Raw genomic sequence first — 9,352 nt, 5'->3', positions numbered from 1 at the left:
AATTACCATATTTTTGTTAATATATTATAGGAAGAGATTATACATGAGTCACTACATGAGAAGAAAAGAAGGCGTGAGATGGAAGACCGTGTCAGTAAGTATCTCTTTTAATCTTTTACTTGAAGTATGTGTAGTACTAGGTACAGGATTGATTATGTAATGTTCCTTCAACATAAAATTTTCTCCAACTTTAGAGCAGCGCGTGATGAGCTTGAAAAGATTGGAAAGAGAGGATGATCAAGATAGTGTAGCTGCAAAGCTTATTGACCAAATTAAAGCTATGAAGATTCAGAGATTTCAACTTGCAATGGAAATTAAGGTTAATTGCTCTTTTTAATGTTTCTGTTTGGTGATGCCTCTTAAGCTATGATTAGATCCTAAGAGAGTAAGTTTGGTATCTCAGATGTATGTACCTTTACTGTTTTTCTCTTTTCTGTCAGAATTTACTTATTGATGCTGTGGCTCTCCGGCGAAGTTATGCTGAACAAAACATGGCATCCCTCGAACTTGCGCTGAAGGTACTTATTTTGGGTGCTATTTTGTGTAAATCAAAGTAATGATGAACAGCAAAAATGGAAGTAAAATAAACAATAAAAACATTCAAGTACAATAGCTATAATAGTCAGAGCATTGCCGGAAGTCAGTGATCCGTGTGAGTGGAAGTGGCGTGAGTGGAAGAACTATTAGGGCCTGTGTGTAGAAAGCCACTCTATTTGGATTTGAGTGTTACTGAATGTAACACTAGGTCACATAATGTAACACAATTTCACATGTTTGTCTGACCAAGTATTACTTGGTCAGCATGGAATTGGGTGTAATTGAAGGGGGGTGATTACACTCCAGTTCTCGAGGGTGATGTGAGAATTATAGGTAATTACGGGGTAACTTTTGAAATTCTTTTTTTCTTCAATGATATTTCATTTTACACTTATACTCCCTCCGTTTAAAAAAGAATGACCTACTTTGACTTGGCACAAAGTTTAAGAAAATAAAGAAGACTTTTGAATCTTGTGGCCTTAAATTAAAGTTGTGTCAAATGTACCAAAATACCCTTTAATCTTGTGGTCCTAAACATGCCATATGGAAAGTTGAAACTAAAGTATTGTCAAAAAAGAAAAGGGGTCATTTTTTTTGAAACGAACTAAAAAGGAAAGCAGGTCATTCTTTTTGAAACGGAGGGAGTACTTGATTTGCAACTTCTTACATTTTCTTTTTGTCCTTTTACCCTCTCTATGAGTTTCTATATTTTAAATATCTTATTTCTTTTCTTTTTTCTTTTTGTTGAAATTAATATTCTATCTAACGAATATGTTAAAGATTGATAGTTTGAAAATAATTATGTGTTGTTGTTATAAGCTTTATAATAATAATAATAATAATAGTAATTGTAATTATATTTCTTTTATGTAATTTATGTGGCAGATAGATCGATAAATAATGTTTTTATCCTTGTATATTATTATATTATAATTTTTTAAAGATAAAACTGTCAATGTAACATTTTTATCATGTAGAAGCTAGATATATGAAACTAAGCCTTTTATTCCCTACTTGAAAAGGGTTTCTGCTACTATTTCTCCTGTTTACTGTTTAGTTCAGTTATTTTTTTTTAGTTTCAACATAAGATGTGCTAAAAGAAAATTCTCTCAAATGATTATTTATTTTAAATTGTTTGAAAAAAAAATTATTTTTTAAAATACTTAAGAATTAATAATATTTAGTATTTCTTACACGCTGATTTGAAAATGTTTATTTGATTTTTGATAGTTAACACTTATTTTAAAAGATATTTTACTATGTAATTGACTTGCATTTCTAAAGATGACTATGGGCAGAGGCGAGCTAGGATTTTTGTTCAGGGGGTTCGAAAAAAAGTAAGCATGTTAAGAGCGTTGACAAAGAGAGTGATTTAAAAAGAAAAAAAGTAAAGAAGGGCTTGAAGTTAAAAAGACAAGCAAAATCACATCCAGTGAGGCTCGATCTTCGATCTTGGACATGATAGAGAACTTTGAACACCCTTAGCCACTGCACTACACACTAGTGATGTGTTAAGGGGGGTTTAATATGTAATATATATACGTAACCTGCAAATTCAACCCCATATATGCAGTGTCATTTTCGGGTGAGGGGGGTTCAGATGAACCCCCTGAACCACATGTGGGTCCGCTCATGACTATGGGAACTACACAATCAATTTGTTTTGGATTATTTTATATATTTTCTGGTTCCCCCTTTGTTTGCTTTATCGACTTTTGAAGCAAACAAATTAGGAACTTCTTTTGCTAGGGTAACTTCGAATAGTTTGTGTAATAATTTGCAAACTTTTCTCGGGTGACCACTATTATCCGTACTGCTGCTTCTACTAGCACTACTTTTTGTATAGATGCATAGTATATCTATTTAAAATATATATTTTCAACCCCCCAAAAATTATGTTATTGCGAACAAACAAATCTTTGTAATTACTAGATAGTGTAATTACTACCCTAGTAATGAAGTTGCTTCAAACATGCCTTATATTGCTTGGATGCGATGATCTGGGGGCTACCACAATGGAATTGAAAAGAAGGAATAGAATAAGGAGACAAGGACTGATTAAGAGGAAAGAGTCACTTACTAGATTGCAAAAGTTTTGACCCTACATTCCTGAAGAAAATTTAACAATCAAGATAAGTAACGTCTCACTGATATACCTTTAATGAGATACCGTTTTGTATATAAAACTACTTGAACTTTGTCGATAGGAGTGCTGATCTCTAAACAATGTTATCAAAGGTGTGGTTAGAGCGCACTTAAACCATAAAGCTAGACTCAAAACCGTGTTGAGCGCTTTGCGCGTTAGTGCTGTCATCAATGTTCTAACGCATACTTCTCGTCGCCAATGAGCCTCTTCTGACGATGGGACACTAAACAATTGATATTTCACTTTATTGTAATTTTTTGAATTTCTTTGTTCATATATGTGTTATTCATGTCTATGATTATTAGTCTTGGACTGAACATATATTTTTATATTTTTCTTGGTAAAGTAAGAAATTGCATTGATAAGTGATCAAGTAGATGCAGAATTACAAAAGATAGCAAAAGTAGGTTAGCTCCTATACAAAGTCCAAAAAATTATCCAGACTATTCATAGATGTGTGAAAAAAACAGCTAAATGGACTAATTAGACAAATGAATGAATTATTTTTCTTTTTGTTTATCACAAATTGTCTGTCAATGCAAATCAAATGTAATCGTGATGGTCCGCATTGTTGTATCTGGTCTCTCTTTTTCTAAAATAAACTGATTGATAGCAGGAATTTTGGGATTTTTAGCATTATTAGCAGTTGAAAGCAGTCTGACAAGCCAAGGCCGACTTCATCGGACATAAAATCTCTTCTTTTTTCTTCTTAATTAATAGATTGATACCAGGAATATGGCCTTAGTTGTTGAAGTACGCACCTTTTTGCATTACTGGCAGTTGAAAGTAGTCTAACAAGCTAAAACTGAATTAACTAGACCTAAAATCTGATTCTGATTGTGAGTTGTGCTTCCTTATCATATTTTCAGGTTAAAGAGATGGAAGCTAATGTGAAGCACCAAGAAAAATTTGCAATGCAAGCATCTCTGCATTATGAGTACTGTAAGTTCTTCAGTAGTTATCATTTTCAAGTTTGACTATTTTACGTCTTGCACATTGATATAGTAACTTTAAAGTCCATCTCGCCTTGGTTGACAACTGAAAAGAAGAAATTACAGAGGTGCCAAAAGGCCTATTTCAAAAGTTTAGAGTATTCAGAAGATATACCTAATAATTCCCAACTCTGCTTGTCAAAGACAACCTTTTTATTGAAAATAACTGAATTTTCATCTCAACTAGTTAATATTGCCTATGTGGATCATTTGCTTCCATAGTGGTTGTTCTTGCAAGTTTGAAACAATTTCGGGAGAGTCGTGTGATTTTAGGTCTATTTGATTTTGTTCGATCAATGGCATCAATCATGCTTTCATTGCCGTGGACCGGCTTTCATAAAGCACCTTTCATTTTCTTGATTGTGACAATAGGTCTATCGTGTACGGAACTCTGTGTATGACACAACTTATGGCCTTGGGTGAAATTATTACACCATATAGCTTTACAATTTTTTATTCTTGATTAGGTAAAAAGGAGACAGAGGAATACCGACGACAGTTGGAAGCTGCCAAGAGGCATGCAGAATCAGTAGCTATTATAACTCCAGAACTTGAGCAAGCTTTTTGTGAGGTTTGTTTCCTCCTCGTAAACATGGGAAAGATTTAAACCTTTTGCACTGGGTGATTAGGAATAAGCATTACTTTCCGTTAGGAACAGAAATTACTTTACTTTCCTTTTTTTAGATTACATCAAATACTAATTACTATTTAAATCCCAACATGCTTAAGAGAATAATGTAGCAATTCATTCCTAATTCTCTTCTTCCTTCTCTCATTACAAATTGTGTCCTCGAGATTCAGGAAGCAGTTTTCATATATTTCTATTTTTTATATAAACACAAAAATTTGTTACTCTAGCTAGAAGATATTCTTAAGGGTACTATTTATCTATGTCAGTTCAGTTTATTCAATTACTGCATTCCTTCCCTAACTATACATATCAACAAGCAGACACCATATAAAGAACGCAGTAACACATAAAAGGACATGAAAGTTCTCAACAATCTATGTCTGTTTAATTTATTCAATTACTGCGTTCTTTATATGGTGTCTGCTTGTTGATATGTATAGTTAGGGAAGGAATGCAGTAATTGAATAAACTGAACTGACATAGATAAATAGTACCCTTAAGAATATCTTCTAGCTAGAGTAACAAATTTTTGTGTTTATATAAAAAATAGAAATATATGAAAACTGCTTCCTGAATCTCGAGGACACAATTTGTAATGAGAGAAGGAAGAAGAGAATTAGGAATGAATTGCTACATTATTCTCTTAAGCATGTTGGGATTTAAATAGTAATTAGTATTTGATGTAATCTAAAAAAAGGAAAGTAAAGTAATTTCTGTTCCTAACGGAAAGTAATGCTTATTCCTAATCACCCAGTGCAAAAGGTTTAAATCTTTCCCATGTTTACGAGGAGGAAACAAACCTCACAAAAAGCTTGCTCAAGTTCTGGAGTTATAATAGCTACTGATTCTGCATGCCTCTTGGCAGCTTCCAACTGTCGTCGGTATTCCTCTGTCTCCTTTTTACCTAATCAAGAATAAAAAATTGTAAAGCTATATGGTGTAATAATTTCACCCAAGGCCATAAGTTGTGTCATACACAGAGTTCCGTACACGATAGACCTATTGTCACAATCAAGAAAATGAAAGGTGCTTTATGAAAGCCGGTCCACGGCAATGAAAGCATGATTGATGCCATTGATCGAACAAAATCAAATAGACCTAAAATCACACGACTCTCCCGAAATTGTTTCAAACTTGCAAGAACAACCACTATGGAAGCAAATGATCCACATAGGCAATATTAACTAGTTGAGATGAAAATTCAGTTATTTTCAATAAAAAGGTTGTCTTTGACAAGCAGAGTTGGGAATTATTAGGTATATCTTCTGAATACTCTAAACTTTTGAAATAGGCCTTTTGGCACCTCTGTAATTTCTTCTTTTCAGTTGTCAACCAAGGCGAGATGGACTTTAAAGTTACTATATCAATGTGCAAGACGTAAAATAGTCAAACTTGAAAATGATAACTACTGAAGAACTTACAGTACTCATAATGCAGAGATGCTTGCATTGCAAATTTTTCTTGGTGCTTCACATTAGCTTCCATCTCTTTAACCTGAAAATATGATAAGGAAGCACAACTCACAATCAGAATCAGATTTTAGGTCTAGTTAATTCAGTTTTAGCTTGTTAGACTACTTTCAACTGCCAGTAATGCAAAAAGGTGCGTACTTCAACAACTAAGGCCATATTCCTGGTATCAATCTATTAATTAAGAAGAAAAAAGAAGAGATTTTATGTCCGATGAAGTCGGCCTTGGCTTGTCAGACTGCTTTCAACTGCTAATAATGCTAAAAATCCCAAAATTCCTGCTATCAATCAGTTTATTTTAGAAAAAGAGAGACCAGATACAACAATGCGGACCATCACGATTACATTTGATTTGCATTGACAGACAATTTGTGATAAACAAAAAGAAAAATAATTCATTCATTTGTCTAATTAGTCCATTTAGCTGTTTTTTTCACACATCTATGAATAGTCTGGATAATTTTTTGGACTTTGTATAGGAGCTAACCTACTTTTGCTATCTTTTGTAATTCTGCATCTACTTGATCACTTATCAATGCAATTTCTTACTTTACCAAGAAAAATATAAAAATATATGTTCAGTCCAAGACTAATAATCATAGACATGAATAACACATATATGAACAAAGAAATTCAAAAAATTACAATAAAGTGAAATATCAATTGTTTAGTGTCCCATCGTCAGAAGAGGCTCATTGGCGACGAGAAGTATGCGTTAGAACATTGATGACAGCACTAACGCGCAAAGCGCTCAACACGGTTTTGAGTCTAGCTTTATGGTTTAAGTGCGCTCTAACCACACCTTTGATAACATTGTTTAGAGATCAGCACTCCTATCGACAAAGTTCAAGTAGTTTTATATACAAAACGGTATCTCATTAAAGGTATATCAGTGAGACGTTACTTATCTTGATTGTTAAATTTTCTTCAGGAATGTAGGGTCAAAACTTTTGCAATCTAGTAAGTGACTCTTTCCTCTTAATCAGTCCTTGTCTCCTTATTCTATTCCTTCTTTTCAATTCCATTGTGGTAGCCCCCAGATCATCGCATCCAAGCAATATAAGGCATGTTTGAAGCAACTTCATTACTAGGGTAGTAATTACACTATCTAGTAATTACAAAGATTTGTTTGTTCGCAATAACATAATTTTTGGGGGGTTGAAAATATATATTTTAAATAGATATACTATGCATCTATACAAAAAGTAGTGCTAGTAGAAGCAGCAGTACGGATAATAGTGGTCACCCGAGAAAAGTTTGCAAATTATTACACAAACTATTCGAAGTTACCCTAGCAAAAGAAGTTCCTAATTTGTTTGCTTCAAAAGTCGATAAAGCAAACAAAGGGGGAACCAGAAAATATATAAAATAATCCAAAACAAATTGATTGTGTAGTTCCCATAGTCATGAGCGGACCCACATGTGGTTCAGGGGGTTCATCTGAACCCCCCTCACCCGAAAATGACACTGCATATATGGGGTTGAATTTGCAGGTTACGTATATATATTACATATTAAACCCCCCTTAACACATCACTAGTGTGTAGTGCAGTGGCTAAGGGTGTTCAAAGTTCTCTATCATGTCCAAGATCGAAGATCGAGCCTCACTGGATGTGATTTTGCTTGTCTTTTTAACTTCAAGCCCTTCTTTACTTTTTTTCTTTTTAAATCACTCTCTTTGTCAACGCTCTTAACATGCTTACTTTTTTTCGAACCCCCTGAACAAAAATCCTAGCTCGCCTCTGCCCATAGTCATCTTTAGAAATGCAAGTCAATTACATAGTAAAATATCTTTTAAAATAAGTGTTAACTATCAAAAATCAAATAAACATTTTCAAATCAGCGTGTAAGAAATACTAAATATTATTAATTCTTAAGTATTTTAAAAAATAATTTTTTTTTCAAACAATTTAAAATAAATAATCATTTGAGAGAATTTTCTTTTAGCACATCTTATGTTGAAACTAAAAAAAAATAACTGAACTAAACAGTAAACAGGAGAAATAGTAGCAGAAACCCTTTTCAAGTAGGGAATAAAAGGCTTAGTTTCATATATCTAGCTTCTACATGATAAAAATGTTACATTGACAGTTTTATCTTTAAAAAATTATAATATAATAATATACAAGGATAAAAACATTATTTATCGATCTATCTGCCACATAAATTACATAAAAGAAATATAATTACAATTACTATTATTATTATTATTATTATAAAGCTTATAACAACAACACATAATTATTTTCAAACTATCAATCTTTAACATATTCGTTAGATAGAATATTAATTTCAACAAAAAGAAAAAAGAAAAGAAATAAGATATTTAAAATATAGAAACTCATAGAGAGGGTAAAAGGACAAAAAGAAAATGTAAGAAGTTGCAAATCAAGTACTCCCTCCGTTTCAAAAAGAATGACCTGCTTTCCTTTTTAGTTCGTTTCAAAAAAAATGACCCCTTTTCTTTTTTGACAATACTTTAGTTTCAACTTTCCATATGGCATGTTTAGGACCACAAGATTAAAGGGTATTTTGGTACATTTGACACAACTTTAATTTAAGGCCACAAGATTCAAAAGTCTTCTTTATTTTCTTAAACTTTGTGCCAAGTCAAAGTAGGTCATTCTTTTTTAAACGGAGGGAGTATAAGTGTAAAATGAAATATCATTGAAGAAAAAAAGAATTTCAAAAGTTACCCCGTAATTACCTATAATTCTCACATCACCCTCGAGAACTGGAGTGTAATCACCCCCCTTCAATTACACCCAATTCCATGCTGACCAAGTAATACTTGGTCAGACAAACATGTGAAATTGTGTTACATTATGTGACCTAGTGTTACATTCAGTAACACTCAAATCCAAATAGAGTGGCTTTCTACACACAGGCCCTAATAGTTCTTCCACTCACGCCACTTCCACTCACACGGATCACTGACTTCCGGCAATGCTCTGACTATTATAGCTATTGTACTTGAATGTTTTTATTGTTTATTTTACTTCCATTTTTGCTGTTCATCATTACTTTGATTTACACAAAATAGCACCCAAAATAAGTACCTTCAGCGCAAGTTCGAGGGATGCCATGTTTTGTTCAGCATAACTTCGCCGGAGAGCCACAGCATCAATAAGTAAATTCTGACAGAAAAGAGAAAAACAGTAAAGGTACATACATCTGAGATACCAAACTTACTCTCTTAGGATCTAATCATAGCTTAAGAGGCATCACCAAACAGAAACATTAAAAAGAGCAATTAACCTTAATTTCCATTGCAAGTTGAAATCTCTGAATCTTCATAGCTTTAATTTGGTCAATAAGCTTTGCAGCTACACTATCTTGATCATCCTCTCTTTCCAATCTTTTCAAGCTCATCACGCGCTGCTCTAAAGTTGGAGAAAATTTTATGTTGAAGGAACATTACATAATCAATCCTGTACCTAGTACTACACATACTTCAAGTAAAAGATTAAAAGAGATACTTACTGACACGGTCTTCCATCTCACGCCTTCTTTTCTTCTCATGTAGTGACTCATGTATAATCTCTTCCTATAATATATTAACAAAAATATGGTAATT

The 9,352-nt window shown here is 33.1% G+C and overlaps 2 protein-coding genes across 2 annotated transcripts; one reads left to right on the top strand and one right to left on the bottom strand.

The window, feature by feature from the left end:
- On the top strand, positions 1-4,297 carry LOC124894897 (structural maintenance of chromosomes protein 5-like). The gene is made up of 5 exons (XM_047405394.1): positions 1-94; positions 195-319; positions 441-518; positions 3,553-3,625; positions 4,143-4,297. The coding sequence occupies exons 1-5, from the start codon at positions 79-81 to the stop codon at positions 4,280-4,282; spliced, it is 432 nt and encodes a 143-aa protein (XP_047261350.1). The 5' UTR covers positions 1-78; the 3' UTR covers positions 4,283-4,297.
- Positions 4,298-5,055: 758 nt separating this feature from the next.
- LOC124894896 (structural maintenance of chromosomes protein 5-like) lies at positions 5,056-9,352 on the bottom strand. The gene is made up of 5 exons (XM_047405393.1): positions 9,259-9,352; positions 9,034-9,158; positions 8,835-8,912; positions 5,728-5,800; positions 5,056-5,210 (listed from the first exon to the last, which is right to left on the bottom strand). The coding sequence occupies exons 1-5, from the start codon at positions 9,272-9,274 to the stop codon at positions 5,071-5,073; spliced, it is 432 nt and encodes a 143-aa protein (XP_047261349.1). The 5' UTR covers positions 9,275-9,352; the 3' UTR covers positions 5,056-5,070.

This window comes from Capsicum annuum, unplaced genomic scaffold, assembly GCF_002878395.1.
Source record: "Capsicum annuum cultivar UCD-10X-F1 unplaced genomic scaffold, UCD10Xv1.1 ctg78174, whole genome shotgun sequence".
Taxonomy (NCBI): domain Eukaryota; kingdom Viridiplantae; phylum Streptophyta; class Magnoliopsida; order Solanales; family Solanaceae; genus Capsicum; species Capsicum annuum.
Note: the sequence above shows the minus strand (reverse complement) of the source record. Positions and strands in the feature narration are given on the sequence as shown.